The sequence below is a fragment of the Lepidochelys olivacea genome, assembly GCF_965140295.1.
Source record: "Lepidochelys olivacea isolate rLepOli2 genome assembly, chromosome: 1".
Lineage (NCBI taxonomy): Eukaryota > Metazoa > Chordata > Testudines > Cheloniidae > Lepidochelys > Lepidochelys olivacea.
Window position 1 is genome coordinate 246667242 of NC_140411.1, and position 21585 is coordinate 246688826.

Below are 21585 nucleotides of genomic sequence, written 5' to 3' on the forward strand. Positions count from 1 at the left end.
GTCACCCCGCTTCCTTTGGTCAGTTTGGGACTACCATGAGGTAATGCTCACCTGACTCTGAAGGGGGTAGGGGGTGCAAAGACAAGGGGAAAGAAAGGACATAATAAAAGGGACAGATGTTTTCCATGCTCTTCCTCTCTTTTCCACCTCCATTTACAGACACCACACCAAGCGACTGAAATGTCGATCAATGGGGAGAGCCTGGCTGAAGAGCAATCAGCCAGCCTGTGGTGACAGGCATCTAAGTTTGTAAGGGCACTGAAAGTGTTAAGATCAGCTTAGAATGCGTTTTGTTTTTATTTCATTTGACCAAATCCGACTTGTTATGCTTCGACTTATAATCACTTAAAATCTATCTTTGTAGTTAATAAATGTGTTTGTTTATTCTACCTGAAGCAATGCGTTTGATTTCAAGCGTGTCCGAGACTCCCTTTGGGATAACAAGCCTAAGACATATCAATTTCTTTGTTAAATTGACGAACTCACATAAGCTTGCAGCGTCCAGTGGGCATAACTGGATGCTGTAGAAGACGTAGGTTCCTAGGGTGTGTCTTGGACTGGAGATATTGGCAAGTGTCGTTCGGTTACACAATCTAAGGGGCAACTTACATGCCAGAGACTGTGCGTGAACAGCCCAGGAGTGGGGGTTCTCACAGCAGAACCGAGTAAGGCTGGCTCCCAGAGTCAAGGATTGGAGTGACCTAGCAGATCACGGTCCAGATAACACCAGAGGGGAATGTCACACCCGCCCAGAACCCTGACCTCCTCACCACCCTGGAGCTGCAGCCCTAACCTCCCTCTCCCCAGCTGAAGCCCTGAGCCCCAGGGCTAAAGCCCCAAGACAGTAAAGTATCTGCTTTTGTTTGTTTGTGTGTGTCTCTGCTGCTGCCTGATTACTTCCGATTCCACAGGATGTCCAGTTGACCGGTAAGTCCGGAACTCTGGTGTTCATATCTTTGAGGTTCTACCATATCCCTATGAATTGAATGGTTTGGTTGTTTTCCGCTCCCAATTAGTTCTGGTGCAGAATCCTTTCATTTTGAAGAGATACCTTGTCATCAGGCTTGTAGTCTGCAGTGGTTCCTTGGATGTAATACACAAGAGAATCAATCAATCCATCACATTCTCTCATCTTTTTCCTTCCTTCTGGGCCAGCAGAACTCATGTTTCTGTCCAGAAAGGAATACATAGGTAAGAAGAGATTTATATTGGTCACTTCCTTGTCTTCCTCCCACCCACTGGCTAAACAGTAGAAAAGATACTGAAGTTGTGGGGGCATGACTTGACTCCTCTGCTGGGTGTCACCAGATGTTGATAATCAAAAAGTCATCAGGTAACAAAAGACTCTGCTAATTAAGGTTGCCATCTTAAAACCCTGGAAGTACTCCCAGACAATATAACATACTGTAGAAGGATAGGTGAATCTATTTGTATAGAATAAGACAGGTATTAAACCTTCGCCCAGAAGCTGGACCAACACTTTTTTTAAAGTTCGAACAAGTTTGATAGACTTTTTCCATTATTTAATTTTCATGTGCCACTGAGATTTCTAGTTCAGTTCAGGACTGTAAATGGATGTGTCAAAATATCAACGGAAAGATTATTTTAAGATTTCTGCCACAGTATGGCAGACCCCAAGTCTTGATAAGCATCCATACTTTGGGGCAGTTATCTCAACCAATTAACTCCTCCAAACCACGATCACTCATCTAGAGTTACACGTGAGAAGAAGTTCTGCAACCTTTGCACATTAGTTATAAAATGTAGGTGTTGAATAATGGAAGACGACTCCCTTCTCCATACCCTGCATTCTACATACTTATTCCCCAATTCCACAAATTGACATAAAACAAGTTCATACTTCTTCAGCTCACTGCAATTTAAAGTCTTAGTTATGAGGCCAAATTCAAGTAGCCTTTCTATAGATTTTTTTTAAAAATTCTATCATATAGCACTTAATAGAGAACTATATTCTAGCAACAGAATTTATTAGGCTGATTTAAAAAACCTATAGAATTTAATAGAGGATTCTATAGATTATTTGAACCCTATTGGCTTCACTCCTACTATATTCTAATTTCTATGTGTTTGTTCAAAGGGGTACCAACTTGGTTGGTGTCTAGATGCCGCTGCAATACAAACTGCAAATTACATTAGGACTTTTCCATAAGGGTTCCCAGGAATCAGTAGTTCCTTTGGAGCTGAACTCCAATTGAGAGTTTGTTCTTCAAATTCACTTTCAGAGTTAATTCCATATTGTATTTCCTCTTTCCCCAGCCTCTCTTTCTACTTCCAGGTGGCTGAAAGCAGAGACCAGAGGCAGTGGTGGAGTCATGCTCTGTTCTTTTTGGGGTTTATTTTGGTGGCCCAGACATTATCAGAGTCCTTGTCCCAGCTCCTGTACTGGGACAGTGAACAAATGTATATTTCCCTCCTTTTTTGTGACTGCCCTTCACCTCACTTGGTAAGCAAACGAGAACCAGAGATTAATTCTGCTGCATAAGCAACTTCCCAAACTTAGTGAGTGTTGAAGAGAAGCCCACATCTCCTGTGAGTGTAAGGAGAGCTCAGTCCAGGAGGGAAAAAGGCCCAGAGCTTCCTTACAGCAGCAGTGATAGGAATGTGGCATGAGGGAACAGGAAGTAGGCTTTCGCTGGAAGTGACAGCAGCAGTCTTGCCTCACCTCTTGGAGTGAGGAGATGAGCCACTTTTGCTGCTGCATGCAAAAGGGAAGCAGGAGAGGTGACTTTTGCTAGATCCATTGGGAAAGGCTCCCTTCTCTCCCCTATAATCCCCACAGCGATGCTATGAAGAACTGATGGACTGGTCAGTGGCCAAGCACCTCCTCCTTGCTCACCTCATCTCCACGACCACCTGGTGAGTTTGTGGGCCTATCTCCTCATCAGCTATAAATCTTTAGTGCCCCTTTGCTCCCACAGGTGAAAGAGAGGTGGGGGGAGATTTACACTCTCCCGGTGTCCCAATATAGGATCCTAGCCCTGATTCCCTGTTTGCTTCAAGGCCCCTTTACATAAAAGGGGCTTAAAGGCAACAAGTAGGTGTCTCCACCCCAGGGAATGCCCTCTGTGTAAGGGGCTTTTGCTCAGAGGTGTACAGCTGACAAGGCAACTTTACACTGGCCTCCCCTGCTATCTCCAAAGGTAATTTACCGAGGGAATGGAGAGGTAGGGGACATGACCAGAGCATACTACTCTCTGGCTATTCTCTCCTTTCCATGGCCCATAGAAGCCTACTGGCAGTTGGACTCTAAGTCAGTCAAGCCCAGAGGGCTCCTGAAGAGTCCCAGAATATAGGAGTGCAAAGGCAGCTTAAAGCCATCTTTCCCTCCCTCCCCCATTCCAGCGCAGACTGCCACTGAATCTGTGCTGCATGATTTCTTCTGCCTCAGAGATGACAGCTTTCAGTCAGAAGATCTGTGGTTTGTGAGACAAAATCTTAACATGAACTATAAAAGTGATTTAAAAACCAAAAACTCCCACTTGAACCTGAGCCCCGAATGAACTACCAATTTATGGAGAGACCAATGAGGCCAATAACTTTAAGATATAGAAATAAATGTAATGTGATCTGTCAAGGTTTCTCCCCCACTCTGAACTCTAGGGTACAGATGTGGGGACCTGCATGAAAAACCTCCTAAGCTTATCTTTACCAGCTTAGGTCAAAACTTCCCCAAGGTACAAAATATTCCACCCGTTGTCCTTGGATTGGCCGCTGCCACCACCAAACTAATACTGGTTACTGGGGAAGAGCTGTTTGGACGCGTCTTTCCCCCCAAAATACTTCCCAAAACCTTGCACCCCACTTCCTGGACAAGGTTTGGTAAAAAGCCTCACCAATTTGCCTAGGTGACTACAGACCCAGACCCTTGGATCTTAAGAACAATGAACAATCCTCCCAACACTTGCACCCCCCCTTTCCTGGGAAATGTTGGATAAAAAGCCTCACCAATTTGCATAGGTGACCACAGACCCAAACCCTTGGATCTGAGAACAATGAAAAAGCATTCAGTTTTCTTACAAGAAGACTTTTAATAAAAATAGAAGTAAATAGAAATAAAGAAATCCCCCCTGTAAAATCAGGATGGTAGATACCTTACAGGGTAATTAGATTCAAAACATAGAGAACCCCTCTAGGCAAAACCTTAAGTTACAAAAAAGATACACAGAGAGAAATAATTATTCTATTCAGCACAATTCTTTTCTCAGCCATTTAAAGAAATCATAATCTAACACATGCCTAACTAGATTACTTACTAAAAGTTCTAAGACTCCATTCCTGGTCTATCCCCGGCAGAAACCCAGCATATAGACAGACACACAGACCTTTTGTTTCTCTCCCTCCTCCCAGCTTTTGAAAGTATCTTGTCTCCTCATTGGTCATTTTGGTCAGGTGCCAGCGAGGTTACCTTTAGCTTCTTAACCCTTTACAGGTGAGAGGAGCTTTCCCCTGTCCAGGAGGGATTTGAAAGGGGTTTACCCTTCCCTTTATATTTATAACACGCCCCCCAAATCTCAGCTAGGGTGAAACACTGGCTGGGATTTCTTCCTAGAGCTCTAGGAAAAACAGAGTTAATAAGACACATGCATCTCTAAATATACTACCAAGTACATAAAGACTAACAATATTTTCCACATCTCAAGGACGATTTTAACCAGTTGATTCTGGGAAACTTTCACGGGAGAGTGCATCAGACACTTTGTTAGAAGCTCCTGAGATGTGTTCGATGTCAAAATCAAAATCTTGGAGAGCTAAACTCCACCAAAGAAGTTTTTTGTTAGTTTCCTTGACAGTGTGAAGCCACTTCAGTGCAGCATGGTCGGTTTGCAGGTGGAAACGCCGTCCCCAAACATATGGGCGTAGCTTTTCCAGAGCGTAGACAATGGCGTAACATTCTTTTTCAGTGACTGACCAGTAGCTTTCCCTCTCAGACAGTTTTTTGCTGAGAAACACTACAGGGTGGAATTCTTGATCAGGTCCTTTCTGCATTAAAACTGCTCCCACACCACGCTCGGACGCATCTGTGGTTACTAGGAACGGTTTGTCAAAGTCTGGGGCCCTTAGTACAGGGTCAGACATGAGTGTCGCTTTAAGCTTGTTAAAGGCCTTCTGACACTTTTTGGTCCACTGAACAGCATTTGGCTGTTTCTTTTTGGTTAGGTCTGTCAGTGGGGCGGCGATTTGGCTGTAGTGCGGTACAAATCGTCTGTAATAACCGGCCAAGCCTAAGAAGGATTGAACCTGTTTCTTTGACTTTGGGACAGGCCACTTTTGGATAGCATCCACTTTGGCCTGTAGGGGGCTGATAGTTCCTTGACCCACCTGGTGTCCAAGGTAAGTCACTCTGTTTATGCCTATTTGACACTTCTTAGCCTTAACAGTTAGTCCTGCCTCCCTTATGCGCTCAAGGACTTTTTGTAGATGTTCCAGGTGGTCTGCCCAGGAATCCAAAAATGGGGCCACATCGTCAAGGTAGGCGACTGCATATTCTCCTAATCCCGCTAGGAGACCATCTACAAGTCTTTGGAAAGTGGCGGGTGCATTTCGCAGCCCGAAAGGGAGTACATTAAATTCATACAGCCCGAGATGTGTGGTGAAGGCTGACCTTTCCTTGGCAGATTCATCCAGCGGTACCTGCCAGTACCCCTTGGTTAAGTCCAAGGTAGAGATGAACTGGGCCCGTCCCAGTTTCTCTAATAGTTCATCTGTGCGTGGCATTGGATAGTTGTCTGGGCGAGTTACAGCATTTAGCTTACGGTAGTCCACGGAAAAACGTATTTCCCCATCTGGTTTGGGAACTAGAACCACTGGAGATGCCCATGCACTTTCAGAGGGGCGGATTACACCCATCTGTAACATATCCTGGATCTCCCGTTCTATAGCAGTTTTAGCTTGAGGAGACACCCGGTAAGGGTGGACCCTAATTGGGTGAGCATTACCTGTGTCAATGGAGTGGTATGCCCGTTCAGTCAGTCCTGGGGTGGCTGAGAACGTTGGCGCATAGCTAGTGCACAGCTTCTTGATCTGCTGTCGCTGCATACGCCCAAGGGTCATGGAGAGGTTCACCTCTTCCACACCACCAGCACATTTCCCTTCGTAGTAGACACCTTCAGGCCACTCAGCATCGTCTCCTCCCTGGGCTGTAAACTGACAAACCTTTAATTCTCTGGAATAAAAGGGCTTTAGAGAATTAATATGGTACCCCTTAGGCTTTCGGTTGGAGGTGGGGAATGCTATGAGATAATTAACAGCTCCCAGGCGCTCCTGGACCGTGAATGGCCCTTCCCACGATGCTTCCATTTTATGGGCCTGGAGCGCCTTTAAGACCATGACCTGGTCTCCTACTTTGAAGGAACGCTCTCTGGCATGTTTATCATACCAGGCTTTTTGCTCTTTTTGAGCATCCTGTAAGTTTTCTCTAGCAAGGGCTAAAGAGGTTCGGAGGGTGTTTTGTAGGTTGGTTACAAAGTCCAGAATGTTAGTTCCTGGAGAAGGTGTAAATCCCTCCCATTGCTGCTTCACCAACTGCAATGGCCCCTTAACCTCACGGCCATATACAAGTTCAAATGGGGAAAACCCTAAACTGGGATGTGGTACAGCTCTGTAGGCAAAGAGCAACTGCTGCAACACTAGGTCCCAATCATTGGAGTGCTCATTTACGAATTTACGTATCATGGCCCCCAAAGTTCCATTAAACTTCTCCACCATGCCATTTGTTTGATGGTGGTAAGGAGTGGCAACCAAGTGATTTACCCCATGAACTTCCCAAAGGTTTTTCATAGTTCCTGCCAGGAAATTAGTCCCTGCATCTGTGAGGATGTCGGAGGGCCAACCTACCCTGGCAAAAATCTCTGCTAGTGCCTGACACACTTTTAGCCCTGGTGTTGCTTAGAGCTACTGCTTCCGGCCATCGGGTGGCAAAATCCATGAAAGTCAGTATGTACTGCTTTCCTCTGGCTGTCTTTTCCAGAAAAGGACCCAGAATATCCACAGCTACTCGCCGAAATGGAACTTCAATGATGGGGAGTGGCTGGAGAGGGGCTTTGACCTGGTCTTGGAGTTTTCCCACTCTTTGGCACACCTCACAAGACTGGACATAGGTAGAAACATCCTTGCCCATTCCCTCCCAGTGGAATGACCCCCCCAAACGGTCTTTGGTCCTGTTCACCCCAGCATGGCCACTAGGGTGATCATGGGCTAAGCTCAAGAGCTTGGCCCGGTATTTAGTTGGAACTACCAACTGTCTCTGAGGATGCCAGTCTTCCTGGTGTCCACCAGAAAGAGTTTCCTTGTATAAAAGTCCTCTTTCTACAACAAACCTGGATCGATTAGAAGAGCTGAGAGGCGGTGGGTTGCTCCGTGTCGCCGTCCAAGCTCTCTGGAGGCTTTCATCTGCTTCCTGTTCAGTCTGGAACTGTTCCCTTGATGCTGGAGACATCAGTTCCTCATTGGATTGGAGACCTAGGCTTGGTCCCTCTGGAAGCGATATAGGGGATGGAGCTGTTTCTGTTGACTGTGAACCGCTCTCCGCTGGTGCACTATGTTGGGATTCAGGCTCCGGCTGAGCCTCTTGTGTAGGGTTATCGGCTGCTGCCAGTTCAGGGTCGGTGGGGCCCTCTGGTGTTGAGGTTGCAAGTACTGGATTCAGTGCTGACACTGGGTCTGGTGTTGGTTGTTCGGCTGGTTCCGGTTCTGGGACTGGTTCCATCTGGGTCTCTGGGACTGGATCCACTACTGCTGTTGCAGACATTGGCCTGGGGTCCGGGTCCATCACCTCTGACCGGGTCCTGATAGAAGTTTCCGGAACAGAGCTAGGCCTCACGGCTTGTTTAGCCTGGCTGCGGGTGACCGTTCCCACCCTCTTGGCCTGCTTCACATGATTGGCCAAGTCTTCTTCCCCCAACAGCATGGGGATGGGATAATCATCATAGACTGCAAAAGTCCACATTCCTGACCAGCCCTTGTACTGGACAGGCAACTTGGCTGTAGGCAAATTGAAAGAGTTGGACTTGAAGGGTTGAATCGTCACTTGGATCTCTGGGTTGATTAAATTGGGGTCCACTAAGGAAGCATGGATAGCTGACACTTGTGCTCCGGTGTCCCTCCACGCGGTGACCTTCTTCCCGCCCACACTCACAGTTTCCCTCCGCTTCAAGGGTATCTGGGAGGTATCTGGGCCTGTGGACCTCTGGTGTGATTCCGGTGCAATGAACTGTAATCTGTTGGGGTTCTTGGGGCAGTTGGCCTTTACATGCCCCAGCTCGTTACATTTAAAACATCGTCCAGCTGACAGGTCACTGGGGCGAGGAGGGTTGCTGGAGAACGGGGTGGCGGGACGATAAGGGGTCTGGAGGGTTCTTTGGGAGGTAGGTGGGGCTTTGGGCGGCCCCCGGTAATAGGGTGTGGTCTGGGGTGGTCCCTTCTGGTCTCCGCTCCAACTGCGACCAGTTTTCTTCTTCTCTGCCACCTCCACCCATCTGGCTCCAATCTCTCCTGCCTCGATTACAGTTTTGGGTTTCCCATCTAGGATGTATCTTTCTATTTCCTCAGGAACACCCTCTAAGAATTGTTCCATTTGCATTAGGAAGGGCAAATTTACTGGAGATTCAACACTTGCTCCTGATATCCAGGCATCCCAATGTTTCACAATATGGTAGGCATGTCGGGTAAATGACATGTCTGGTTTCCACCTTAGGGCTCTGAACCTCCGACGAGACTGCTCGGGTGTTATCCCCATTCTGACTCTCGCCTTGGATTTAAACAGTTCATACTTGTTCATGTGTTCTTTAGGCATTTCAGCTGCCACCTCAGCTAAGGGTCCACTGAGCTGCGGCCTCAGCTCTACCATGTATTGGTCAGTAGAGATGTTGTACCCAAGGCAGGCCCTTTCGAAGTTTTCTAAGAAGGCCTCAGTATCATCACCTGCCTTGTAGGTGGGGAACTTTCTGGGATGGGAAGTGGTACCTGGAGAAGGATTGCTAGGGTTTGTTGGTATATTCTGCTGGGCCTTTATCCTCTCCACCTCCTCCACATGCTTCCTCTCTTTTTCCTTCTCCTCCTCCACATGCTTCCTTGCCTCCATTTCCCTCTTGTGGGCAGCCTCCTGTACCTCCTTCTCCAGCCGCATGAGTTCTATCTGTCTTTCATGTTCCCTTTGTTTTTCCTCAGCCTGAAATTTGGCTAATTCCAGCTGTAGTCGAGCTGCGGATTTTGTCATTCTAACCTCTCTGTTTTTAACTAACTTTACACCCGAGGTTTAGAAATAAACAAACAAAACTTGGCTGTAAAATTTTGCTGTGCTGGAATAGAATACCTATTCTCTGATAGTGATTGTCAGCCTACAGAAAAAGACAATTCCCTTGTCTCTGCTCTGGGCCCAAATTAAAGCAAAAAACCTCCAACTACTTGGAAACCTGCTTACCCAGCCCAAAGAAAAAGCAAATGGGTAGAACACACACCCCCTATTTACTTTTAGGAAGAAAAGAAAAAAAAACAAAACTCTGGGTTGGAAGACTGTGAATTTCCCTGCAGGAGTTAAGTACCCTGCCTCCAGGCAAAGAAAACCTGCAATTCACAAAGATAATCCCCTTTTGTCTCTGCTTGGCCACAAAGCAGAGAAAAAACAAGCTGCTTTCAGTTTCAGCTGCTTTCTGGATTTCCTTTCCAAAGGGAAAAAAAATTTCCTTTTTAAAATCTGTATTTCTAGTTCAAAAAATCTCAACTGGATCTCAAAATGATTTCAGGTTAATCCCACCACTATGCCACCATGTCAAGGTTCCTCCCCCACTCTGAACTCTAGGGTACAGATGTGGGGACCTGCATGAAAAACCTCCTAAGCTTATCTTTACCAGCTTAGGTCAAAACTTCCCCAAGGTACAAAATATTCCACCCGTTGTCCTTGGACTGGCCGCTACCACCACCAAACTAATACTGGTTACTGGGGAAGAGCTGTTTGGACGCGTCTTTCCCCCCAAAATACTTCCCAAAACCTTGCACCCCACTTCCTGGACAAGGTTTGGTAAAAAGCCTCACCAATTTGCCTAGGTGACTACAGACCCAGACCCTTGGATCTTAAGAACAAGGAACAATCCTCCCAACACTTGTACCCCCCCTTTCCTGGGAAATGTTGGATAAAAAGCCTCACCAATTTGCATAGGTGACCACAGACCCAAACCCTTGGATCTGAGAACAATGAAAAAGCATTCAGTTTTCTTACAAGAAGACTTTTAATAAAAATAGAAGTAAATAGAAATAAAGAAATTCCCCCTGTAAAATCAGGATGGTAGATACCTTACAGGGTAATTAGATTCAAAACATAGAGAACCCCTCTAGGCAAAACCTTAAGTTACAAAAGAGATACACAGAGAAATAGTTATTCTATTCAGCACAATTTTTTTCTCAGCCATTTAAAGAAATCATAATCTAACACATGCCTAACTAGATTACTTACTAAAAGTTCTAAGACTCCATTCCTGGTCTATCCCCGGCAGAAACCCAGCATATAGACAGACACACAGACCCTTTGTTTCTCTCCCTCCTCCCAGCTTTTGAAAGTATCTTGTCTCCTCATTGGTCATTTTGGTCAGGTGCCAGCGAGGTTACCTTTAGCTTCTTAATCCTTTACAGGTGAGAGGAGCTTTCCCCTGTCCAGGAGGGATTTCAAAGGGGTTTACCCTTCCCTTTATATTTATGACATGATCTGAATTTCAGACTGCTGGCATCATAAATCTAAGCCTCACTATTTAGGCCTCAGGCAGTTCTGCTGGGGAGGGGCCTGCATAATGCACCACATTTCAGGTTCTTTGTTGGAAAACAATATAAAATACAGTCTGATATCACAGTTCATCACAAACAAAGTAGCAAAATTTCCCTTTAAATGAATCCCTCACAATAAATTCATCAAAAAATGTTTACACAACCAGGTGGCAAATTACAATAGTTTAAAATTTTATTAATGCCATAAAGCTGATGAGCTCCCACTTTAAAAGTTCCCTATTGTTTACGCATTGTAAAACAGATGTGGTGTTTTATATGTTGCCAATGCAATTCTCATGTTTTTTTGCCTCTGGTGGTATTCATACAGTTTAAACAAGGACACACTATAACTGCAGTTTTCTTTTCAGTCATGCTTTGTTGTTAGTATGCATAATTCTGAGTTCATACATTTCCTTGTGAAATTATACTGAGTAGAATTAATGCACTTGGAAATCAAGCTTATTCACATGGTGTCCATCGGTGTTGCTTTGCAATTTTAATTTTCCTCAGATGCAACACACTTGAAACAAGTCCTTTTGTCAGTTTACAGTTATGTCAACAGAGGTGTGTGTGGGTGTAACAGCCTTGCTTGTGCATATCAAAAATAGTTTCACTAGCACATAAGAGCTAAAAATATCATGAATGAGAAGTATGGAATTTCCATTACCAGCGAAGACACACTTGCTGATATGGAATTGCACTATGCCACCGCATACTAGTTTAAAATCACTGCACAAAAAACCATCCGAATGTATGAATTTTTGACAGCAGCAGCCATAGTGCATGGATATGTAATACTGTCAGATCTTACAAAGGGCTAGAGTGCAGCCTTACAATTGCTGGCCAGGGCTGGCACATGGCTGCACTGCCTAAGGAGCAGAACCAAGAACAAATTATGATTCAGAGGCACAACTCCTCCTCTGATCTAGGGAGAAGTAAGTTATTTCATCCCTCCCTTTACTCTCCACTGTGTGCCCAGCTGTGTGTGCGCGTGTATGGCCATAGCTCTTTTCGTTCCCTACCACAATTTGAGCAGGGGAGTAACAGGGAGGGAAGACTTACTCCCCTGTACATGACCAAGTAAGGGCTGCGACCATCTGGCCCTAAGCAGGGTCAGGCCAGGTCAGAAAGTAGATGAGAGTCCTTCAGGGAGCACCGTGAGGACAGAGGATGTTGTGAATCAACAGGTGGTGCTTTTTGTTCTGAGGCTGTACTGAATCAATGCTGCAGTGTGCTGGCGAATTCAGGGATGAATTTAGTAACCGACTAAGGTGGTGGGCTGCAAGCTGCTGAGCTGGAAAGAACAGGGAGGAAATGAATGGGTTGTGAAGCTGGGTGGGAGACCAGAAAAGATAGCAATAATTGGAAGGAAACTTTAGAGGATGGAGATAATGTAAAAAGGTCCTGCTGCAACAGGGGTCAAAGAGGTGTAATATCATTACTAATTTATATTACAGTAGCACCTACAGGCTCCAGTCTGTTGAGCACTGTACAACCACATTTTGAGAGACTAAGTGACTCTTCCAAGGCGTGTCAGGAATTCTGAGTCACAACTGGGAACTAAATCCAGATGTCCTAAGCCCTAGGTCAGTTCCTTAAGCAAAAGGCCATCCGTCCTTTCAAAGAACTGGGATACATTTTGCTGTGGGACATTCCAGTTATAAAGCGACCCATAGGAATGATTTTAAAAAGCCAGGACTCCTCTGCTGAAATAAGAAAGATTGGCGGCTGTGGTATGCTGAGCACTAGGTCCTACGCCCTAGGTCTGTGTTGTTTTAAACAAAGAATGAATTGGTATGGAGAAGGAGAAGTGGACAGTGAAGCGGGAATGAACATTCCAGAGACTATTAAGGGCAGCACACAGCTCTGATAAGGAAGCAGCCTTCCCACTCTGCAGTTAAGGAGCTCTGCCTCTCGCCTGGTTTGTGTAAATCTGCTTCTGCAGCAGCTCGGGCAGAACAAATCATCTTCTGTCCAATGCAAGGCATTCATCTCCTGTTATTCATGAAGAACCCTTCTGAACAGGTATTTCATGCCAAAAGGGAGATCACATTCTCATCCGTGTTCAAAGTACAGCAAAGAAACACGAAGTCTTGTGCTAAGAACAGGGTTTTGTTTTTTATATTAAAGGCAGAGCCATATCAGCCATTCACTGACATACCCAAGACCAGTGGTTCTTAAACTTTTGTACTGGTGACCCCTTTCAAATAGCAAGCCTCTGAGTGCAACCCCCCTTATAAATTAAAAATTCTTTTTAATATATTTAACACCATTATAAATGCTGGAGGCAAAGCGGGGTTTGGGGTGGAGGCTGACAGCTCGCGACCCCCAATGTAATAACCTCGCAACCCCCTGAGGGGTCCCGACCCCCAGTTTGAGAACCCCTGCCCAAGACCATATATTCAGTGTGTAGTGGCTACCATAATATTTCAGGCTGTGAGGCTACTCAACCCATCTAGTTCCACTTGTGGAATGAATGAAGCCAAAGCAGAGCAGAGTGCAGTACTTTCAGATCAAGAGAAAGACATGCAACATTACCTTTAAAACCCACAACAGTTTTCCTGGGTTCGATGCCAGGTCTGCAGCACTCCTTTGACTAACTCATCAAATAATAAAGCCAATTTTATCTATTTGCTTGGTTGTTAGGCAACACACCCTTTCTTTTGATTTACTCTGCGTGTTCAGGACACAATGCAGAAGTTGCTTTCAGATACAAACAATGCCATTGTGTCAGAAGCTCAGTGTCTGACAGCCACTGAAACATGCCTGATCATTTTCTAATGTTCAGCTTTATAACCGGCAGTATTTGCAAAAGGGAGCACACAATTGGAGGGGGATCACAAATATCACAGTAGGAAGGGATTTTGAAATTCTTCTAAAATCACAACCCACTATCACTCATATCACTTGCTCAGGGTAAACAGTGCCAATATTTTAACACTCAAAGCAAAATATATGAAAATCAGTTCAACCTTCATCCTCTGCCCACTCCCCACCCCTGCTCATGGGCCTGATCCTGGCCTCAAGATTGGACTTCTGTGTTTCTCCTGCAATAATTGACCAAGATCATATACACACTGGAACAGAGGTGGTAAGCATTTTCCTGTGTTCATTGCAGTGTTCTAGCTATTTGCAATGTTATCAGCTGTTGAAGGTGAATCTTGAATTTAGGACTTATCTTGTAAGTAAAGAAGTAATACATTTTTAAATATTTCAATGTCAATTTTTAAAAACATTTTTCTTACTTATTTTTTGGCCTGCATTTATCTTCTGCAGCTATTCATGAAGAATATCTTCATGAAGATATCAGGAAGAGTGTGTTAATTTTTTGAAAAGCAGCTTTGCAGTTCACCTTTAACACGAGAAATATGCCACGCATAATTTTTAAACTTCAAAGCACAGCTTTCATGCTGCAATACAGGCTGCAGGCTACAGACTTTAACAACATGAGCAACAAACATAGCAGTTATTACAAAAGAAAGGACTAATTACAGATTTATATTCTGGCAATGTATATACATTAAAACAAATTATTTGCCAGCATAGCACCTTCTGTGCCCTGTTTTTCACTGCATGACTTTTCTGTAGCATTCTCTTGGATTTCAGTGATCCTTTGAGCCAGATTCTCCTATATTTAATACAGACACACAGCAGGGGTAATTCCACTGTAATCTATGGGACAACAACAATGTTGAAGTGTGAGAGAAAAAAATCAAGACCATTTCTCTTTATCCTTTATTGAAAATGGACAATTTTATAAGGCTTGGCTTGGCAAGGATTCTAAATCTTATCAGAATCTTTTTTTTCCACTAAGAACTGGGTTACACAATCTGACAGGTCAGCCTTATTTGTGAGTTCCTCAGTACTTCTTGATCTCATTTTGGTCAGAAATACATCTTCTCGTGGTATTTCATTACACAAAAGTGGGAAGGGCAGAAGAGTGCAAACAAAAAGACTTTTGAAAAAAAGTTAATCAAAACTCTTTTGATTCTGTGAACAGGTTTTGTAATTCCACTGAACTCTGTGGAGCTACCCCAGCGACGAGTTTGGCTCAATGTCCATTTTTATTTGATCCAAAACAGTTCACATTGTAAGTCTTTATCCTTTACTAAGCAAATATCAAGGTTTGTTAAGTTGCCACAATAAGCTGTGTAAGACTAGTACCCGGCCAGAACTGGGAATAATTCTGTGCCTCTGCAACCTGGCTATGAAGTGGCTGTTCTGGGCTATATATGTAAACAAATAACTAATCGAGCCTAAGATGACAGATGCCCATTGTAAAGGGGCACAACTAACAGGCATATCTCTTTGCATACACAAAGCTTTGGTACAGTTATAGGTGCCAGGATTATCTTTTTAGTTGTATGTACAGTACCCCATAGTAGACATTAACTAGGACACAAAAGTTTATATCAAGTAGTTAATATTTGCCTCAGTTTGGTTTTATAATCCTTCAAATAAAATGTCTTGCCTTTTATATTGGTTTATTATTCCTTAGAGCAGAAGTTAATTAGTAGTTAGGATATCTGTGGCCTTGCAGTGTTCCTACAGGAACAGAATCTTCATTGTTGAACATAAAAAGAAAAGGAGGACTTGTGGCACCTTAGAGACTAACAAATTTATTAGAGCATAAGCTTTCGCGAGCTACAGCTCACTTCATCAGTGAGCGTTAGCTCATGAAAGCTTATGCTCAAATAAATTTGTTAGTCTCTAAGGTGCCACAAGTCCTCCTTTTCTTTTTACAGATACAGACTAACACAGCTGCTACTCTGAAACCTGTCATGGTTGAACATGTGTCTGGTATAACCACGACTGCATGTTTGCTGTAAAACCATGATGTTTGACAAAGGAGAATGGCTTATGCAATACCTTTAGCGCAGCAGCAGTGGTTTCTGCAATATATATGCAACTATTCCACTAAAGGAGATCTGTATGCCAAAGCCAAAAAATTTGTTAACAAAACACACATCTGCAAGCTGATTATTTTCAATTAAAGACAAAGGAACATTTCTGTAATGTCTCCACCACGAAGGTGTGTCTCAGTGTATCCCATATCAGATTTAAAGAAAAAAACCATATGCTGCAGACTGAAAGGACAGAGGGGAATACAACTGTGTTCACTGACTGTTCAGTTTTAACCTCCAGTTCTGACACACCTTAGGCTTCCATGGGCTAATTTTGCATCTCATCCATGCTCTCAATAACAAGTAAAAAGTCAGTGGCACAACACTTATCAGTAAGTAAGTGAGTAAGTGTTTGGTATAAAATTACTATAACTGAATAGTGTCTGTTTTACAATTCCTGGGTGAATAGTTTGAAAATTACTCATTTGGTTATTCAATGATCCTGACTCCTTAAAGTCCATGGAAAGACTTCTTTTACTTAGTACTGGATCAGAACCTAAACGCTCGATAGCTGAGTTCACAAATTAAATTGTTACCTATGGTGATTCTTTTCAGTGGGCTAGCTGCTTGGGGACCTCTGGAATCCAGTCTCACTCAAGCAGATGCAGTACAGCAGCATGGAATAGAAATATTTTGGCCAGCTCGAGGACCATAAATAATGCAGCTGTGTATTTGACGTCCTTCCCCTTGCTACATCACTGCTTCATAGCACTGTTACAACAGCTGGGAAGGCAGAGGAGCAAATTCTGCATGGGACTGATCCCAGTGTCACAGACTCACCACAGAAGCACCTGCATTGCTCATGTACCTGGAGCCTCCTCTCCAGAGGCTGCACAAGCCATTGTTTTACAATACCCTAAGCTTCATTAATTATAAAGGTAACCACGTTGCTGAAGTCTTGCCTGTGAGCAGTCAGTGAACGCAGAATTTCAGAAAATACCCCCACGACAGTGAAATCAATAGAACAGGCAGCCTTCTGCCTTGTTTGACAATATCTTAAGAAACCACCCCAAAGTAGCTATACGTGTACACAATACAGCTTTGCTTCACCTTTATTAGAAGGCCATGTTCTAATCAAGGAATCGATATATCAGTCACTTGAATGCTTAAGACAGGTTTCTTTGTATGTATGTATGCACTGAGGTGAGCTGTAGCTCACGAAAGCTTATGCTCTAATAAATTGGTTAGTCTCTAAGGTGCCACAAGTACTCCTTTTCTTTTTGCGAATACAGACTAACACGGCTGTTACTCTGAAACCTGTTACTACAATTTGTAAGTACTTTCCATAACAATGTTTCATTCTAGCACAATAAAAAAAATAACTAAATAAACTTTCTGGTTTAACTTTTATTCTCCAGCCGCATCAATGAGCATTGCAAAATTACTTTTCAAATAAGAATGCTTCATTTATTGCAATCCTAAATCCACCCGGCTGCCCAGAGGTACTGACAAATATCCAAGCTGTGTGTGAGTATGTTAAGTATTTAGGGCGTGTATGGGAGGGAGAAAACAAAGGGGCAGACCATGTTTTTGTGAGACTACCAAATGTACAGCTACTATTTGAATGAGAACTTCACTCTTCCTATAAATTATACTGAACAAAATTAAACAGGTATTGATTTTGCAAGTGATGTGACAACTGTGTCAGAGGCAGTATTTTTGTGGATGAGATACATGTGCTCTGACATCTCTTCCCCGTGGAGATGATCACTACCTTTCACCATCCACAGTTTAGAGCAGTAGGTGAGAGAACTTTGCTACAACGGCCCCAGGGTTTGGAAAACCACTCCTGTTGGATACTCAGTTTCACCCATCCCTCTACGCTTTACAACACTGACTGGAAAAGTATTTTTTCAGGGTTTTTTTAAATGACTGTCTTCCCTTGTATTGGACTAAATGACTCTCCCCACCCCTGCTCAGACTTTGTAATGGTGCACCTGGGATTTTTTTCAAAGACCTTTAATATTATAATGTATATTTAGGGCCTAATCCTGCAAGCCACAGCAACAGTTCCTGCTCACATGTACCTTCCCCTTGATTTCAATGCGAATAAGGCTTGCGTACCTGGATCCTTGATTACTGGTCATTTTTACTGAAAAGTTTTAGCTGTGCAGCACCCCTTGGAAAGGGTTGTAGGAACTTTATAGATAAAGTTGTTTTTCTGATACTGATCAGCAGCTCTTCAGTTCAGATGCATTCTAGGTTGGCATTTCAAAATCTGACCTACACATCAGCCTGAAAACAAGACATTCCCCTCTGTGCTTGGAAGCATATGAAGTTCAAAAAGAGTGTTCAACCCAGCATTCTCACCAGTAGCATTTAGGGTATTTGTAGATGGAGAACTCACCTCAGGCATCCTGTGGCATTGTAGAAGACATCAGGGTCAGATACAATAGTCGATTTTGGGTAATCTCTATCTGGCCAACCAGAGTAGGGGATAAGAATGGTCTCTGTCAGTGGCTCCAGGGTGTCTCTGATCAGCAGGGTCTTCAGCTGGTCATTGGAGGACAAGTTCCACAGCAAACCTACAATAGCCAAAATAAATTAGAATGGCAACAAGAACTCAATTTACAAGGTCTAATCCAAAACCCACTGTAATTAATGATGCACATTGACTTCAGTGGGCTTTGGATCAGAGGTGAAAATTTGATAACTTTTAAAAGAAGACTCAATCCCCACTATCCACAGTTATATTAGACCCAAAGCATCAATATGATGGAACAGATATTACGAATTCCCAGTGTTGGCAGGCTGAGAAGCATGGCAGTGCATCATGCACAGAAGGAAAGGCACAGTGATTTATGGCAGAGGTTCTCAAACTGTGGTCCACGGACCACCAGCGGTCTGCGAGCTCCATTCAGGTGGTCCACAGATAGTTCCCTCTACGGTGCGCATCTGCACACGAGAGAATGAAGGGCCACCACCTAATTAGTGGAGTCGTGCAAGTGTGGCTCCACTAATTAGGTGCCTGGACCCTGGAGAAGATGCACATGTAAGGTGAGGTGGTGGTCCTCCTTCCCAGCCTCAGCTCTGTGACTGCTGTGGTGGGGGAGACACCCCAGCTCGGGGGCTGCCATGGTGGGGGAGAAAGGGCACATCCATCGCATTAGAAAGGTAAGACTGCCGATTTTAAGATATGAGTTGTGTGCTTTTATTTGTAGAACAAAAAATATTAATTATTATTAAGTTTTTTTTAATATAGTGCTTTTATCCAAAGCGCTTTACAATAGTTAGCTACTGGTACAAACAATGTTTGGAAAGATCATTACGTGGTCCACAGAGACCCTCAGCAATTTTCAAGTGGTCTGCGAAAAAAAAAGTTTGAGAACCACTGAGTTATGCTTTTTAATGCATATGTTTAAATTTAAACAGGAATTTTAACTGAGCAAGTCAGATGTTTAATAGTTCATGTACTACTGGTTTACTAGACAAGTATTACATTGTTGATCTTACTATGTTTACAAGCCATAGCTTTTAATTCTGAAAGTACTGACAAAGGACTTAAAACAATTTTAATTGAAGTCCGCAAGCTAAGGTTTTGTCCTTAAAGACAACCCTGTCTTTTTTCTTTAAAACCAAGTATAGAAGAACTTCTCCCCTATACAGCAGTGACCAATTAATGAAAAGCAATGCCAAAAATCAGGAGACAGGCAGCTAGTGTGGAACAATGATCAAAGAACTCCATTTGGCATTTACTGTACCTGCACAAGCAGGTAAGAAGTGCCCAGGGGCCTACAATGGTAACAGAAGTGACTGCATGTTTCTGAGTTTTTGCTCATAGTTGATGTATTTTTTTATTCACTTTCCTTGCTCTCTCTCATGATATACATTTTAGCATTTAAAAAGCATTTTAGCATTTAAAAAGAGTTCCATAATGTAATTAAACACACAGATCAAATGAGTGAGAGCTCCCTTCCCCCACCATGGAGCTACTGTAACATAATATACGCACTATGTCAAAGGATAAAGACAAAAGGATCTGAACGACATGGTGGGTGGAATTTACCTGATCAGTGGATGGAATTTTAGCTCACCAACAATACTTCACTACAGAATATTTTGCACATCACCATCATATATTGTAGACACGAAGACGAGAGATTCCTGTTACCAAGTTTCTTCCACATTTAACAGCAGAATTCCTCACAGGAGTGAAAAATAGTAATGTTTGGAATTCTGTTATCTTCCAGCCAACCAGCCAGCCAAAGGAACGCTTTGGAAGAGGTGCTGTATACTGTGTATGTTCACAGTCTACATAGCTAGTTTTAACTAGTTAGAATAGTGTAGGGGAAAAACTAACAGACTAAGCCAAGGATTTTAAAGGTACTGTTCTGAGTGAAATATGTAAACTGCTGCTCTGAACTACAAAGAGATCGACTGTTTTTCCAGCTTGCTGCTCTGATTTTCATAAACCCCGTCCTTTAAAAAAGCAGCACAGTGCAGGGCTGATGTTCCTCTCAGCTGCTCATGGATACGGTCTCCTTTATAATGCCTAGATACAGCATGTGTTTTAATTTCAATAATTGCCAACAGTGCGGAAAAAAAAACACTTAAATTTTGGGAATGCTGACACACCTCTGTATTAAGAGAACTTTCTTCTAGGAAAAATGAAACACTAAACAAACAAACAAAAATCAGTGCAGGAAATAGGAATTAAAATGGAGGGTCCAAGTAAGATATGTTGTGAATTGGCTTCCGTAAAACAAAATTCATGTAACAAAACAACATCAGTTTGTCACAGGAACATAGGTGTTATATAAAAACAAGAAAAAAAATAAAAGCACCTTGAACAAAAGACTCACAGCTGCCAAAATATTATTTAAAAATGTTGCTGATACTGCAAACACTCCCACACACACTTAATTTTACCGATGTGAGCAATCCCACTGAGACTATAGGCATGAATCAAGTTACTCAGATGCAAAAAATGTTTGCAGGATCAAGCCCTTTACCTTCAGATATGCTACACAGTATGCTAGTAAAAACAATGAGGAGTCCTTGTGGCACCTTAGAAACTAACATTTATTTGGGCATAAGCTTTTGTGGGCTAAAACCCACTTCAACAGATGCATGGAGTGATGCATCTGATGAAGTGGGTTTCAGCCCACAAAAGCTTATGCCCAAATAAATGTGTTAGTCTCTAAGGTGCCACAAGGATTCCTCATTGTTTTTGCTGATACAGACCAACATGGATACCACTCTGAAACCTGTCAGTATGCTAGCAGTGGAATACCTTTCTCCCCTTAGAGAGCTGATTTGTGCAAGATGGGAGGGTTTTCCTTTTAAATTATTATTTCTTTCTATGACAGTTCGGCCTGTCTGTGCTGTAGTCCGGCCTGCAGGAGAAATTTTCTCTAATTTTTTAGATAAATGTTGCACAATAACAAGATCAATAGGTTAGACACTCCCCTGCAGGCTTACCTGGCTCACCTTCAAAAGCTGATTTTTCTTGTTGTTCTGCGTGTTCTACTTTCTGTTCCCCGCTGAACTCTCTACATAATCAACAAATATGCTGTTTGATGCATACACGGCAGTGAAACGAGGACAGACCCATGCATGGAATTAAGCAGTAGGCCGCAACTTTTATTTAACTTTTGCATATGGGAGGGTCGCTACCTGTCCATCACCCAGACTCTCCTGAAGCAGGCATTTAACTGGCTCCAGTGCAGGGGTTACAGGGTTCCTTACCATATAACCCATAACGTGGGGTAGACTCTCCTCAGCCTACCCCCCAGGACTCAGCTCTCTCCGAGTCCTAGCACCTTCCAAACTGCGAAGGGCATAGGCATGGACTCCGTGGGTGCTCCAGGGCTGGAGCACCCACAGGAAAAAAATGGTGGGTGCTGAGCACCCACCAGCAGCCCTCCTACCAGAACCTCCACCTCCCCCCAGTGGCTCCTGCATGCTG

General features: G+C 43.5%; 1 protein-coding gene across 1 annotated transcript in view; it reads right to left on the minus strand.

Moving 5' to 3' along the window:
* The window catches only part of PKP2 (plakophilin 2), a 60696-nt gene that overhangs the window by 10946 nt on the left and 28165 nt on the right, over positions 1-21585 (minus strand). The window contains exons 6-7 of the mRNA XM_084622566.1: positions 18025-18202; positions 1052-1169 (exon numbers count right to left, since the gene is read on the minus strand). Of these exons, the coding sequence (XP_084478692.1) occupies positions 1052-1169; positions 18025-18202 (296 nt within the window). The remainder of the gene's footprint in view (positions 1-1051; positions 1170-18024; positions 18203-21585) is intronic.